The sequence below is a fragment of the Ictalurus furcatus genome, unplaced genomic scaffold (assembly GCF_023375685.1).
Source record: "Ictalurus furcatus strain D&B unplaced genomic scaffold, Billie_1.0 scf1, whole genome shotgun sequence".
Lineage (NCBI taxonomy): Eukaryota > Metazoa > Chordata > Actinopteri > Siluriformes > Ictaluridae > Ictalurus > Ictalurus furcatus.
The window spans coordinates 875,142-890,788 of record NW_026521050.1 but is presented as its reverse complement, the minus strand read 5'-3'; the positions used below and the strand labels follow the sequence as shown (position 1 = coordinate 890,788).

Here is a 15,647-nt window from a genome sequence, read left to right as displayed (position 1 = left end):
AGCCTGGCGGCGCGTGAGAAGACCCATGACACTTTGGAATGTTGAGACCATGAGCGACCAAAACGTAAATGAGCCTTGGAGTCACTCTTAAGCCTTGTCTCATTCTCCATCGCGGTTACGGCTGGTAAAGAAGGTTGGCACATTGAAACGATCAAAACATAAACCATCAGAACATAAATGAACCAAGGAAATGCACTTAAGTCTTGTCTCATGCTCCCTTCCTCTGATGGCCAAGAGAAAATGGCACTGGACTTGGAATGCACTGGGGTCTCCCCTACGCAACTTGAAGCCTGCTCAATTCATGTCAACGGTCTGTGTCAACTAACTCGTGTGCTCTATCTTGCCGACTGCAGAGAGAAAAGGGCACTGGACTTGAACTACACTGGGGTTTCACCTGCGCAACTTGAAGTCTGTTATGAAATATAAACGAGACTGAGAAGTTGTTGTTGAAGAAGGGTCTAACACGGACAAACACGTCCGTCGGCTCCAGTAGAATAGCCTAGTGTTTCCTTAAACCACTTTCAGGTGTCGGACTCTAAATCCAACGGGGTTTTCTCGCGCAGGTATGAACCCTGCTTGCAGCTTTGTCAGCTGTAGGTGTCAAGTCACTGGTGCTCAATCTCCTGCTGTTTAATTAAAGCAAGTGGCACATACAGAGTGTTTAATTGGCAAAACTTTGAATCCACTTGCAAGGCCTGCTTTCTTCATGGCACAGTGTCCCAACACTGATACTGACATGCACCCTGTGGTGAAGAATGTATTGTTTTCCCCTCTGTAATACAACCACATAAAGCCCGCTTTATGTTACAATTAAACACGGGAGAGCTGTCTATTAGCGGAGTGATTTAATCTGGTGTGGTAAGAGCAGAAAAATCTGAAAAAAAGTAGAGTATATGTGTCGCAAGGAAACCATGGCTCACGGCAGACAGAATCGCACTCGGCTGAGCAAACAAGCCCCGTGGCTTTCATACAGTCGGGCCTAATGCAAAACAAACTCCCCGTCGGGGAATCGAACCCCGGTGTTCCGCGTGAAAAGCGGAGATACCGTCCATTATACTAACGAGGAAAGCCTAGCGGCGCGTGAAAAGACCCATGACACTTTGGAATGTTGAGACCATGGGCGACCAAAACATAAATGAGCCTTGGAGTCACTCTTAAGCCTTTTCTCATTCTCCATCTAGCAGTTCCATCAGGACTGTATAAAAGAATCAGGTGTGGCTCCTGCTAGATTGGAATGAAAACCTGAAGACTGGACAACGCTGCTTAAGACCAATCAGCATATAGACATCTTTGCTTATTAAATATAAAACACTGACTATATAGATGGCTGATTGCGGAAAATGTACACCTCTCATCACAGTTTGCATGCTAGCTTGTCGCTAACAGAAGACAGACACCCTATCACCCTATCACTTTCTGTGCGAGGGTGGAGTGAGTGTTTTCAGTCCCGTCTCGGGCTAAACCATCACAGCTCTATTAAAATTCTGTCATCAAGTCTGAACATTAGAACCCAGCTTCCTTTTTTTTTTTCTTCAAGAACACACTATGGCCAAAAGTTTGTGGACACCTGACCATCACACCCGTACAGTATACGCTTGTTGAACATCCCATTCCAGATGTATTTCCCCTTTGCTGTTACAATAGAGTCCACTCTTCTGGCCAGTAAAGTTCTTCTGCATCAACCTTAACACACTGTGTCTTCATGGAGCTGGGTTTGTGTACAGGGGTGTTGTGATGCTGGAACCGGTTTGGGTCTATTAGTTCCAGTGAAGGGAAATTGTAACGCTACAGCGTACAGAGACGTTCTATACAGCTGTGTGATTTCAGCTGTGTGGCAACAGTTCAGGGAAGAAGCACATGTGGGTGTTATGGTCAGGCGTCCATATACTTTTGGTTACATAGTGTATTATGTTTATGCTGTAATGAAGATTCAGTGAACTGCAGGCTGGTGACTGATTTCAGCACCAAGGACAGCACCAGCTGAGGCCTGAGTCACTATGAGAGCCTGAGAGAAACAAGTCTCTCTCTCTCTATTTCTTTTTCTCTTTCTGTCTGTCTGATTTGTCTTTCCATCTCTCTCTTGATCGGTCTCTGTCTCACTCTCTGTGTATGTGTGTCTCACTGTCGTCTCTATCTCTGTCTCTCACTTTCTGTCTGTCTGACTGCCTTTCTGTCTCTTGATCTGTCTCTCTCTCTCTCTCTCTCTCTCTCTCTCTCTCTCTGGGAGTGCGTGCGTGGGGAGGACAGAGCGCGGTTCTGAGACAAAATCTTTTCAAAATGTTTGGTAAACAGAGCAAATGATGTACTGCACACAATCATACACAAAGACCAATCACACTGTATAAAAGACAGATATATTACAGAGAATCTGCATCTAGTAAGGCACTTGTATGACCATGCGTATGACAACAAGATTGAAATGGGGTTTTTACCATTAGATCAGGAGAAAGCTTTTGACCGGGTCGAACATGTTTTTCTTTTTAACACCCTAAAGGCTTTTGGTTTTGGTGAAAATTTTATCTCAATGATAAGGCTATTATACTCTGAAGCTACATTTATGATAAAAGTGGCCGGTAGCTTAAGTACTGCTGTGAAGGCTCAGAGGGGTATCAGGCAGGGCTGCCCCCTGTCGGGCCAACTTTACAGCATAATTATTTAACCCCTGCTATATAAGCTTAGGAAAGAATTAACAGGTCTACAAATCGACACTCTAAACTGTCAACAACCCACCAAATTATCTGCATATGCGGATGATATCACAGTTTTAATTAGAGGTGATGTTAAGGTGGTAAAATACGCTCTGGAATGTTATGAAAGAGCTTCATCTGCAAAAGTCAACTGGCATAAGAGTGATGCCGTGTGGTCAAGCTGTTAAAAGTCCATCACTTCCTGGCATCATGGACTCTATCAAATATCAACAGATATTAAATGAAAACCTGACTGACTCTGCCAGAAAGATTCAAATGGGCTGTGGTTGGATCTTCCAGCAGGACAACGATCCAAAACATACATCAAAATCAACACACAAATGGTTTACTGACCACAAAATCATCAAATGAATAAAACACCACAGAGTTGTTCTAGGAAAATATATTTACTGATGGGGTGGCATGTTCTTCAGCTCAACGTGGAGTTACCAGCACATCCCAAAGTGTTTTATTCCACTTGCAACACAGCAACTTGGCAGCACTAACAATCTGTTAAAAAAAAAAAAAATAAATAATCAGCCATAACATTAAAACCACCTGATTAATGTGCAGGTCCTCCTTGTGCCGCTAATACAGCTCTTACTCGTCGAGGCATGGACGCCACAAGACCTCTGAAGGTGTGCTGTGGTTTCTGGCACCAAGACCATAGTTCCTTTAAGTCCTGTAAGATGCAAGGTGGGCCTCCGTGGATCAGACTTGTTTGTCCAGAACATCCCACAGATGCTCAATTGTATTGAGATCTGGGGAATTTGGTGGCAGTCAACTCCTTGAACTCTGTCATGTTCCTCAAACCATTCCTGAACCATTTTTTGTAGTGTGTCAGGGAACATTATTTGGCTGAAGGAGACCACTGCCATTAGGGAATTTTGTTGCCATGAAGAGGTGTATGTGGTCTGCAACAGTGTTTGGTAAGTGGTACTTGTAAAAGTATATTAACATCCACACAAAAACCAGGACCCAAGGTTTCCCAGCAGAACACTGCCCAGAACATCACACTGCCTCTGCTAGCTTTTGCTCCCCACTCGCATCAGTGAGCCTTGGGTGCCCTTGACCCTGTCACCAGTTCACCAGTTGTCCTTCCATGGGCCACTTTTGGTAGGTACAAGACCTGCCGTTTTGGCAATGCTCAGACCCAGTTATCTAGACGTCACAGTTTGGCCCTTATCGAAGTTGCTTAGATCCTTACACTTGCCCATTTTTCCCCAACCGTTCGCTTGGTGCCTAATATACCCCACCCCTTCACTGGTGCTGTTGTAATGAGATAATCAAAGTTCTTCACTTCACCTGTCAGTGGTTTTACTGTTGTAGCTGATCGGTGTATAGTTGCATTTAGTGTTGTAGAATGAAAACACATTCCCGCTCTCACTTGTTAGCATGTTGTAACAGCTGTTCTTCCCTCACCTATTGTGTTTTTTTTATTATTATTATTTTTTTTATTTAAAAAAAAAAGCAAAACTATTATTTTAATATAAAACAAAGAAAAAGTGCTGCTTGTCATGTTACCGATAGGGCCACAAAAATGTCCTCTGTGCTGATGTCTTGGCTGTATCTGAAAACTTATAACTTTACCCCTGACTTTTACTGTGTTGACACTGGAGATTCCTTTCAGAAATGCTCCATTAATGTCTCCTAACATAAACCCACTAGGACTAAGATGATTTATGCATTGTAGCACCAAACAAAGGTTTCAGTCACTTTTCTGTCTGTAAATTGTCCATCACTGTGTATGGGGCCATAGTCTTGTGTCCTTTATTCATCTCCGTAAATAGTCATCATATTAACCTGTTGACTGGTGTTTATCAGACAGGAGCCTGTGGTTTCCTACTCTGAACGCTGTTTAAGCCATGTCGACTTCAGGAGGCCCCACTCCGCCCTTCACCACCCTGTCAGTCACCCACCCAGCCAATCACATCACTCCTGTAGAGCTGCACCGACCAGAGAAACACAACACCATGAACAAGGCCTACTGGAGGTATGTTTTTCCATCAAATAAAGGACATAACTACAGGGTTTTCCAAAAGTCTCCATACCATAAGGACTATGTTTGCCAGTACCAGGTCGGTTGTGCCTTCGTCAGTGGACGTGCACTTCTCGGTTGGTCTGCAACACTTGCAGTCTTTTTGAATTTGTTAAGTTTGGAAACTGTGTTGTATGTTTGCTGTGTTCGCCATGTTTCCTGTTAGTCCATTGCAACCTTGCCACAGCTTCCTGATCCAGGCATGAGAATGATTTCAATACATTCTTCTCTTGTCAAAAGCGTTTTTAAAGGCTATCTGGGGGGAAAAAATGAAAGTATGAAAAAAAAAAAAAACTTTTTTTGGAAGACATTTAGGTAAACAAAAAAAAGTGTTAATTTCCCCCATGTATAATTCTGCTTTGTTGCATTGGACGTCTTTGTTTTGTTATATAAGGTGTTGGCTTTATACTCCATTATAGGCAACTTTGCATAATAACATCATTAGTGCTTTTTTTCCCTACAGTAAAATGATCAAATGCTTTCTTCAGCTTTGAGTATTGCTGAAGACTCAAAGTGCCGTGTGGTGGTGTTCTCGGGTGCAGGGAAAATCTTCACTGCAGGTACAGCAGTATGTCATTTTTTTTTTTTCCAGAATTAGAAATATGCTTTAATTTTTATGTGGGTTTGCAGTGCTTTTACTCTCATAGCTGTTCATTATTATAATAAGCAATGGCTCCATGTGCTAAAACCACAACACTAAGTGAAGTTCATTTAATTTAACATTTTCCTTCTGGACCATGATGCAACACAGTTGTGTATTTGCACTTTATGTAGTCTTGCGTACTGTTCTGTGTGAGACGAGTGCAACACAATAAAAACACAAAACAGCAAATACACAGGACAGTAGATACACAGGACATGGACTGTACACTGTAAGCTACTGTGTAATGTAGCAGCACATGTACTGCAGCAATACTGGCAGCAGAAATAGTTCCCTAGTATAAAGTGACTGATGCAGCTATGTAAAGTCTTACTGGGTTAGTGCGGTGTGCAGTGGTATGAGTCTTACTGGGTGAGGTGTTTGACTAGCCCAGGTGAGCACTGTAATCTGACTGTCTCAGGGAAGAAACTGTTGCAGAGTCTGCTGGTGGTGGCACGGACGCTCCTGTACCTTCTGCCAGGTGGCAGGAGGGTGAATAGTCTGTGAAAGGGGTCGTCCACAATACTGGTCGCTTTGTGGATGCACCGGTAGTTGAAGGAGGTGTGTGGTGGGTAGAGAGACCCGATGATCTTTCCAGCTGTCCTCACAATTCACTGTAGGGTCTTGCGGTTGGAGGCGGTGCAGTTCCCGTACTACACCGTGAGACAGCTGGTCAGGACGCTCTCGATTGTCCCAGTGTCGAAGGAGCATATTATTCGAATATTCAGGTGTCTGGGTATTGATTGTACCCTTTATTGGCATGAAGTCAATGAGAAAATCTGGTCAGGTCTAGCAGAACAGTTACCCCAGACATTGTGTAAGTTATAGGTGTTCATGTGCACTAAGGCTGCACGATTATGGCCAAAATGATAATCCTGATTATTTTGATTAATATTGAGATCTCGATTATTTATCACGATTATTAATTGATTTTAGTGACAACATTTTTTATTGCACTTTCACATTTAAGTTTTCTCATGCCACAATATAACACACAAGTAGGCATGAGAACTTGAGCTGGTCAATTATGACAGAATTTAGGAACATCGTGTGAGTCATGACACATTAATTTACCTTCTGATAAACTAAATGTAATATTTTCAGTTCATTTTACAGACTGCATGCAAAAAACAACCGTGAACCTGTTTGAAGTCTGCTCCTCTTAAATATATTTAAAGCTACACTATTAGACATTTCCACTGTCATGGTTCTGGGCTGGAGTCAGTTCTCGAACCGCTCTGTGTGTATTGTGTAGATATCTGAATAATCTCATATAGGATGTGATTGGGTGAGTTCATTTACCCGTCAGATGCAAAGCGCTTTAGTTTAATGGTGTTCATTAGGGATGCTCCGATCAGGATATTTACAGCTGAAACTGATCCAGATACCAATCTTTTTTATTTAAGCTTTAATCAGGAATTCTGTCATAAACAGTTAAATGTAAGCTCTCTGCTCATGGTCACTGTTAACTGAATAAAATAATAGCAATGAGAAATACTGTTGGTTAATTGATAAATATACAGCATAAAATATTTATTTTAAAATATCTTGAACAATAAAGAGCCCTAATTAAGAGTAGACTAACACAAAAATGATCCATATTAGGAAAAAGGCTGATAGCTTTCTAAGGAAATAGTGATCTAAGGTTAAGGTCAAATTGATATTAAATGCAACCCATAGTAATTAAACATTATTTCATTTCTCATTTTATTTATATTTTATGAAGTTATTATAATATCTATATTTTTATATATTAAATGATTTATTTATAACTAAGCACATTTTCTGTCTTTACATTTTAGTAGTTTTATTTTTGTTTCAGTTTTAGATCGGTTCCCCAGTACAGTGTCCATGTCTGCTGATAATATTGTGTTTTGGGGGGAATGTATCAAAACATGGAAACTGGAGTTGACTTTTCTAGTGCTATCTGGCAACCGTGAGTTTAAATGGAGTGAATTAGAGTTAGTGAAGGAGCGCTGCAGTGTACTGTATGTTTACAGACGGAACAGTTGCTACTCTTGATTATGATTGGTGAGGAATTATTTAATAAAGAAGTTTGAATTAAACCCACCTTGTAACGTTATTATTAATTTACTCCGCCCGAAGCCGCTGTGTCTACACGAGCAGGTGAAAGTTCAGATCATTTTGCGGGATCAATAAAAGATGGCGGTTGTGAGATCGGAGAGTTGAGAGAAGCAGATGATGTAGAGTCACTTCATCATAATGGTTTCTTTGCAGTATTTCCACACTTGTACAGTGGACTGAGGAGATGAAAAGCAGTGTGAAAGTAACTGTTGCGCGGTGTAGATGTATTTTGGACTTCCTGTGGTTTTAATTCCGATTGTATTATACAACTCCGAACAGGTCACTTGCACCAGTGTGAATAAATATTTATTCACAGTCGCACAAAGTACTTTTCAGTCACAATGCGAGTGAAATGGTTGCACCGTAGAGCCCCGAGTTTATCTGCAAAGTTTGTTTCCCACTCAGCGTGATTAGGTTTAATGTCCCCGACAACCTCTGAAGTGCTATTTAGCATCGTGCTAATTTCATGATTTCCCCTCGCTCTGGAGCTCGAAGCGAAGCTAGCAACTCGAGGGCTGAAATGCTAATTCCGTTTCGGGGTTTTGGCACTACAAAATGACGTCATCCCTGCGCCACTCTATGGTGATTGGCTGTAGTGTAGGAAGCGCTTGATTTGATCTGCAGTGGAGTTTTCTGTGAGCGGAGGACGGAATTTAAATGTCAATATTGCAGTCGATCATGTTCATTTAATCGTGGGCAGTCAAAATCGTAATCGCGATCGATATTCCATTAATTGTGCAGCCCTAATCTGCACTAAAGAAGTTTTGGGAGCAAGCAGTTCACATTTTCAACTATGAAGTCTGCAGGACAGACAAGTGCTACAGTACATTTACAATAGCTCTCAGTATAGCTCCATTCAAATATTCAGCAACAATGGACACATCAGCCACCTTGGGTTTGCAGATTGAGCTCATTTTAAACCAGACACTAGAGAGAGACATTAGCTGAGAGACATGAGGTCATTTCCAGTAAGGGAACATAGTGAGTATCGATGCTCCCTGGTTTTTGTGGTGCGTTGTGGGGATTTTTTAGGGAGCAAATGTTCCAGTGCACTGGAAGGATTTTGCAATTGAGACAACACTTAAAATGGCTGACTCCCTGGTCTCTTGAACCCATACCCTAAACTCAACAGGAAGTCAGCATTTTGATTTTTCTCTTCATTTTTTCCTCCGTTTTTTGCCATTTCCAGGCCTCATACTTTAACGTACTCCTCCTAGAGCTTTCATCAGATCGGCATCACATTCGGTCAGTCTCATCTACAGGCATTGACGATGCTAAATTGCGAAGCTTTTGAATTTTTGCTGCTTGCCGTGGGCGTGGCACTCTCACAAATTTAGAAGTTTCACCATGAAAAAGGAAGTTGTTATAACTCAAACATAGAATGTCCAATCTAGGGATGTCATGATACCAAAAATCTAGTAGTCGGTACCAGCAAAAATACACGATACTCGATACCACTTTGTGTATAAATAAATAATACTTTTAACTCCTTTATTTAAACACGAGCATTATAAAAAACAATAGTGGCAACAGTCACATAATATAAAAAAAAGCAATTACAAAATAGATATATAATAAATATGTAGGCATAAAATGTTTTTTCTTTGAGATGTTCTGAAATGAGGTCTGGTTTCGGTGTATAGTTTGGGGATCTCTGTATACATGAAGTAATTTTTGCCTGGTACCTGGGGTTGAACCGCTGAAGCAGAGAGAGGGAGAGAGAGAGAGAGAGAGAGAGAGGGAGGAGAAATCACATTTTAACCCAGAACCTTTAGCTTGCCTTTGCCAGGAGGTTCAGACTTGGCTTTCAACAAGATAAAGAGCCAAGCATACTTCCAAATGAACACCAAAATGCTTCAAGAAACTCAAAATCAGTGTTTTACAATGAGCTTAAAATGTCCTCCATGGTGGCATGGACCAGGACCCCTCGGTCTGCAGCATACAGGAAGATTTCAGGTTAGACATTATGGGAAGAGTCTCGGTGCTGTTATTGTCTCTGGGGCAGACATCAGTTAACATTGTGACCCCTTCCCTGGAGAGAACAGCATTACAATTCTGAAAACAGTTTTTGTAAATAATAATTCACTACTTAAAGCATGTACCCGAGCTCCTGCTACGCAGTAACTAAAACTGTCTGCAACTCACGTGTTACTTCATTCTTTAGTTCCTTCTCTTAAGTGTAGAGCCTCTGTCAGATTGTGTGATCGATAAAGAAAAGCACATAAATGACAAAGTACCAGTTTGAGTGCCTAGTGGTCTAATGAGGAAATGCTCTTTGGAAGCTCAATATATGCACTTATCCATTTGCATTTTGATTTGGCTGTTAGTGCTGAGGATGTCCTTAAGGTGATGTGCTGCTTTTGGCAGATTTAGTAAATCTCTTTAGTCACATGAGCACTAATGTTTTTTCTAAATTTTTATGTTGTTTATTTTGGATACAGGCAGAGGAAGCTCAGCGAAAGCTTAAGAGACAGAATGGAGAGGACCCAGGTAAGCTATTTCTTCAGTGATTGTAGTCATATCTGAAAATGATTGGTCAGTTGAATGCAGATTGCTGAAGTGTGAGTGTCTGTGTGTCGTAGCCCTGCCTCCATTCTGCCCACTGTTTGCCAGCTTGGTAAACATTCTGCAGTGTGACATGACGCTTGGCATGCTGGGAGCTGTGCTGCAGTGGGCTATGGAGCTCAGTGGAGGACACTGGTCTGAGTCCACGCTGCAGAGGGTAAATGTCTGGATGTTTTGTTAAAATGACATGATAGTGTAGTAAATTCAACAAAATTCCACTTGCTATGCTGTGTTCATGAGCATCACTTTTTAATGACCGAGTAGTGTTCACAATTCTGTATGTGTGTGTTGCTACAGGTGCTGCACTTGATAGGCATGGCTCTGCTGGAGGAGCAGCAACAGCTAGAGAACATTGGGGATGACGATGAAGTTACTTTCAACTTCACCCTCAAAATCTCCCGTAAGTTTTGTACATCATCTCACACAATCTCAAAACCTCAAGCCTGTAGTTAGATCTGTGGTTCTTGTATCACAGGTCCCGGTGAAGCCCCCGGCAACACTACAAGCATCCTGGCTCTGTTAGAGACCTTGCAGTGCGCGCCTCACTTGGAAGTGCACAAAGACATGATTCGCTGGATCCTTAAAGTGAAATTACATCTTGATTATGTTTGCAATTTGCCTTTCTCTCTCTATGTGTGCACCTAATATGTCCACCAGGTGGCAGCCTAGCATGTTTTACAATTCGCTCACTGTGAAGGTAGGCGCAACATACAAAAGATAAGTGTTTTTACCATGAAGTTTAAAGCAGTGCTGCATCATCAAGACCTGTTTGAAATCCAAGCAGTGCAACACTGCTCAAGGTGGCGTGGCCGGTAGGCAAAGCAGCACCTCTCACCATGGTGAAGCACAAATGCTTCACTGTCACAAAGCGGTTTTGCTGCTGATCATCTGTAGGTGGCCCTAGGGGTGTTTTGATGTGGCTTATTGTGCGTGTTACTTAAAAGCTGTGTTCTATTGAACATCTGCTTCGTTTTGCAAGACTTTGATTGTGTGTGCATATAGTTCTAACTGCACTGCTGTATCGTTTTCTTGTAAAAGTATTTTCCTAAATTATGTATCTTTTTCTACACAGATGGTTAGCATTAAAACGATGCGTGAGTGCACAGCTGCTGCACCTCCCTGTGAAGGAACAGGGCACTGTCACAAGGAGGTCAGACTTTGAGCAACTTTCTATTCCACTGACATATTAACCATCACCCTTTAAAGTGTTGAAGAGCTTAAATCTACGTGTGTGTGTGTGTGTGTGTGTGTGTGTGTGTGTGTGTGTTCCAGACTGTGTGGGACAAAGACAAAGCAGAGAGAAAAAGGAAAGCTGAACTGTGCTGGAAAAAGACCATGGCTCAAACATTAGAGAGCCAGAGTCATTTTATCAATAAGTACATAGATCTGCTCACGCAGGATTCAGAGGATCTGGACGCCTCAGCCTCTACATCAGCAGAGCATAGGTACCTAAGCATGCTCGTAGTGACGCAGTGTTCTTAATAAGTCAACTTGTATTGTATTCTCGATATCCAATCAGTACATTTATGTCAGTAAATGCATGCATCAACACTTCCTTGACTTTGCTGAGCAGTTGTCTGTTCTTTGTCCTAAAAGTTCTTGCATATAATGGTGGTCGTCACATAACATAAGTAAATTCCCATCCTTTAACTCTTTATCTTGCATATTCATTTAGAGCATTTTCTGTTGGGGTAAATGAGTAGAGAGGATCCTAGGCCATTTTTAGCAATTTCCTGGTGATTAAAAAAAGATGAACCCATTTATTCAACATTGATTATTTTAACAAATTCAGAGGGACCTTAACATAAAATGAAGTTTATAATGTACTTGTAACCATCCGTCTCTGCTTGGTACAGCCCCAGTTCATGTGACAGTGCTCTGGTGTGTGTGGGACCTCGTCGTTGGCGTGCCAGAGGAGGAGAGAGGAGGCAGATGGAGATGTGTATCCTGTGTCACGAAGCGCAGGAGATCCTACCTGATGGCACCACCATGGTGCTCGCTGCCTTTGTCCAACGCTCTACGGTCATGTCCAAGATCCGCAAAAGACCCCCTCACAATCCAGGTAAGGTTATGGTTTACAGTGTGCAAGTCAAGTAATTGGATAGGTTTGAGTAGCCAGTGTGCTTATTTCTGGAGGATACATGTGTGTTACAGAGAGCTATGATCCCCTCTTCATGCACCCTGACCTGTCCTTTGGTACCCATACCGGCAGCTGTGGCCACATCATGCACTCTCACTGCTGGCAGAGGTGAGGAGTTGGGCAAAATGTTACTTCTAGACAGCCTTCTACTTAATCCCAAATAAAAAGTTTTGCTGCTTTCAAATGTTTGTGGATATAGGCAATAGAATCAGCAACTAACAGTAAATAGTTTGTCTAGAAAATATGACCTTTATATGAGCAATTACAAATAAATTAGCTAGTATTAATCAATCAGTCTGGATGTTTTGTGACTGAAAAGTCAAAAATCTAATCTGTGATGTACAGGAAAGTCTTCATGGATGTGTGGTGATCGATAAGATGTAGATCCGAATTGGATGTGTTTGGCTTAAATATGCGATCTGCAGATATATATATATATTTTTTTTGTCCCAATACAGTGAGCTGATCATCGACACAAAGCATGAAACAAAGCTTGTTATGTGCACTTGAATATTTTTCACTGTCTTAGATCAAGCCAGTGTTACTTTCAAAGTCTGTAAACTTATTGCGCCTCATGGGGAAGCAAAGAACGTTAACCTGATCTGACCTTAGGAGTAAGTGCAGTTCAATTCAATTTTATTTGTATAGCGCTTTTTACAATAGACATTGTCTCAAAGCAGCTTTACAGAAATATCAACACGGTATACAGATATTAAAGGTGTGAATTTATCCCAACTGAGCAAGCCACTGAGTGGCAACGGTGGCGTGGAAAAACTCCCTAAGATGTTTTAAGAGGAAGAAACCTTGAGAGGAACCCGACTCAGAAGGGAACCCATCCTCATCTGGGTAACAACAGATAGTGTGAAAAAGTTCATTATGGATTTATATGAAGTTTGTATGGCCTTAGGAGCAGCCATAGAGTATCAAAAGCTAAAGAAATCAGGTGATTGAACTTGTTATATATACATCAGAATATATCCACTGGACATTATTAAAGTATAATGAGGTGGGGGTCAGAGTGCAGGCTGCTGTGTTAATGCACCCCTGAGCTGAGAGGTGTGTATCATTGATCTTATGTGTGTTTGTGTCTGGTTTATTTGCAGGTCTTTGAATATCAATGATGCAGACAGGGAGGAGAAAAATAACAGGTATTTACATACCAGTCAGTATGTGTGTGTGTGTGTGTGTGTGTGTGTGTGTATGTGTGTATATGTGTGTGTGTCTCTGCACCACTTAACTCCTGTCTCCCATTTTTACTGCATTTGTAAAACTGGAGACACTGCAGGGGGAAACCACTCAAACCCTCTAGTGTGTGAATCTCCCAGAGCTTACACATTCAAACTGAAACTACACAAGCACTACAAACGTGTGTGTGTGTGTGTGTGTGTGTGTGTTTGTGTAACAAATACAGTAACAGTAAACCGTTTTTGTGTTGATCTTGATGTATGTTTTGGATCATTGTCCTGCTGGAAGATCCAACCACGGCCAATTTGAAGCTTTCTGTCAGAGGCAGTCAGGTTTTCATTTAATATCTGTTGATATTTGATAGTCCATTACGCCATGTATCCTTTCTCTGTACCGTCACTTTGGGGTGGTAGTTACATACATCGACTTGGATAAGCAAGTTACAAGCCATCGATAAGGGAAACCTGAGATCAAGATACATCTCAGGTTTTATTTATTTATTTTCATTTATTTATTTATTTTTTAAGAACTCACTTTTTACATTCCTTCTAATAAGTCGCCTAAATGCATTCTTAAGTTCATTCTGCTTAAGGCACTCCACAAAAGCTTAGTGGAGTAGTACTCCAGCTACCAAGGAGTAGTTGATTAAAAATAGTCGAGAGTATTTGTTTATAAAACTAATTGTTGAAGCCCTAAAAAGAGCAGTGTTCCTGTGGACCTCAGGGGAAGCAGTAAGGAGCTCTGTTCATTTGTGAACTTTAAGAAAAGTAACCTGGGTGAAGCTCTTCATGAATCTGGGAGATGTTGAGTATGTGCAAAAAATTTAAATATAACATTTAAAAAGTTTAAGATTTCACAGCATATTTGTGTGTGTGTTATTTCAGTATTAATGTTCTTATTATTATTTTAAAACTTTTTTTAAAAAAAAACAAACAAACACATGTGCCAGGGTGTACAAACGTTTTTTTTTTGTTTTTCCTGGTTGCGTATTTAAAATTCTTACTTGAACCGGTACATCTATACGATATATTTTCGTCATGTGTGTGCTTGTGTGTGTATTTGCACATGTATGTGCACGTGTGTGTTTTCCTACTATAGGTGTTTAAGGACTCTTTGATCCACCAGAGGACGGGTGATAAGAAGAACCCATTTCGGTACTTCTCTAAGCAGGAGCTGAAGGAGCTTTTCACACTGGAGGACACGTACTCGTCCTCCACTCGGCTGCAGCTGCAGTCGCTCCACTCGTCTGCGTGCCGCTCCGACCCTGAGCTGCAGTGCCACATCTCCTCTCTGAAGGGCATGAATGTGTTTGGCGTGTCCCGTCATGACTTGCTGTTCTCTAATGAGGATACTCTGCAGGACGAGGACAAATATGGTCACAATTTGGCCCATATCTGTTCAGCGGCACTATATCTAGGCCATATGTGACGGATAATACCCACATGTGGCCCAAACGTACTTGCTATTTGGGATGTCTGGTTGGGGTGTGAAAATTTTAGATGTTGGATTGACAGTTATATTATTAAATAACAATATGAACAGCAAGATTATTAATTGGAGTAGCATAAGTAATGAAAATAGCAAATGTTAATATTCATAAATACAGGTAATGGGATTTAGTGTTAATAGTGCAAGAGTAAGCGTAAATATGAATCTGAAACAGATGTGGCTGTTCATCTCGGTGCTTTAATTGAAGAAAAAGTTAAAAAAATTTTAGCCATGTTGCATAACGTACATAAAGGGCAAGCAGGCGGAGCTTGTGTCCCCAAACATGATCATTGCTTGCTTTGATGTACAAAACTCCTCATATGGCATAGAGCATGCACCATACAGCATTCCTCAAACCTAGGCCTAATTCTAAACCACTTTAGCTGGAAGACCCACCCACACACTGTGTGTGTCAGTGACTGTGTCTGTACGGTTGGATGATGATGCAGGTGTGTGTGTGTGTGTCAGTGACTCAGGTGTCTGTACAGTAAGCTGATGAGCAGTTGTATCTCACTGTCTCCAGTGTTAATGTCAATGGCCTTCAGAAAAAAGTCCAGTGCTTCCTGTTTCCTCCCTTCAGACAAACACTGTTTCCCAGAATGCACCAGTGAATCAAACGATTCCTCTTGATGTTTGACATCATTTGGACTCTGCACTTCAGTGGCTGCACACTGATGCACAACTTCACTAGAGGCCAGTTGAACGTCAGTGAAGCTCTTTACCATCACCTTCCTCTTCCTCCTCGCACTCAACCATGTGTTCACTAGGCTCTGGCTCGTCCTCTGGCTCCTCCCACTCCTCTAATTTTTCCTCTTTCGT

General features: G+C 41.5%; 1 protein-coding gene across 6 annotated transcripts; it reads left to right on the top strand.

Annotated features, from left to right (window-relative positions):
* The first annotated feature begins 4,913 nt into the window (after nucleotides 1-4,913).
* LOC128604685 (E3 ubiquitin-protein ligase UBR2-like) lies at nucleotides 4,914-14,739 on the top strand. 6 transcript variants are annotated; one of them, XM_053619794.1, is made up of 10 exons: nucleotides 4,914-5,285; nucleotides 9,892-9,940; nucleotides 10,033-10,172; nucleotides 10,313-10,415; nucleotides 10,491-10,600; nucleotides 11,088-11,165; nucleotides 11,288-11,460; nucleotides 11,872-12,077; nucleotides 12,170-12,263; nucleotides 13,259-14,739. In XM_053619794.1, the coding sequence occupies exons 3-10, from the start codon at nucleotides 10,089-10,091 to the stop codon at nucleotides 13,647-13,649; spliced, it is 1,239 nt and encodes a 412-aa protein (XP_053475769.1). In that variant the 5' UTR covers nucleotides 4,914-5,285; nucleotides 9,892-9,940; nucleotides 10,033-10,088; the 3' UTR covers nucleotides 13,650-14,739. The 6 variants fall into 6 exon arrangements, with proteins under 6 accessions (XP_053475769.1, XP_053475770.1, XP_053475772.1 ...); XM_053619795.1 differs by lacking the exon at nucleotides 10,033-10,172; XM_053619797.1 differs by lacking the exon at nucleotides 4,914-5,285 and having other exon boundaries at nucleotides 9,902-10,172; nucleotides 13,259-13,303; nucleotides 13,629-14,739.
* The last annotated feature ends 908 nt before the right edge of the window (nucleotides 14,740-15,647 follow it).

What these genes read in the sequence shown, in the direction of transcription:
- LOC128604685 (XM_053619794.1), top strand. Translation starts at nt 10,089, where the DNA reads ATGACGCTTGGCATGCTGGGAGCTGTGCTGCAGTGGGCTATGGAGCTC. An exon ending in CTGAGTCCACGCTGCAGAGG is followed by an intron (nt 10,173 to 10,312) that starts GTAAATGTCTGG and finishes GTGTTGCTACAG; the next exon opens with GTGCTGCACTTGATAGGCAT. An exon ending in CACTCTCACTGCTGGCAGAG is followed by an intron (nt 12,264 to 13,258) that starts GTGAGGAGTTGG and finishes GTTTATTTGCAG; the next exon opens with GTCTTTGAATATCAATGATG.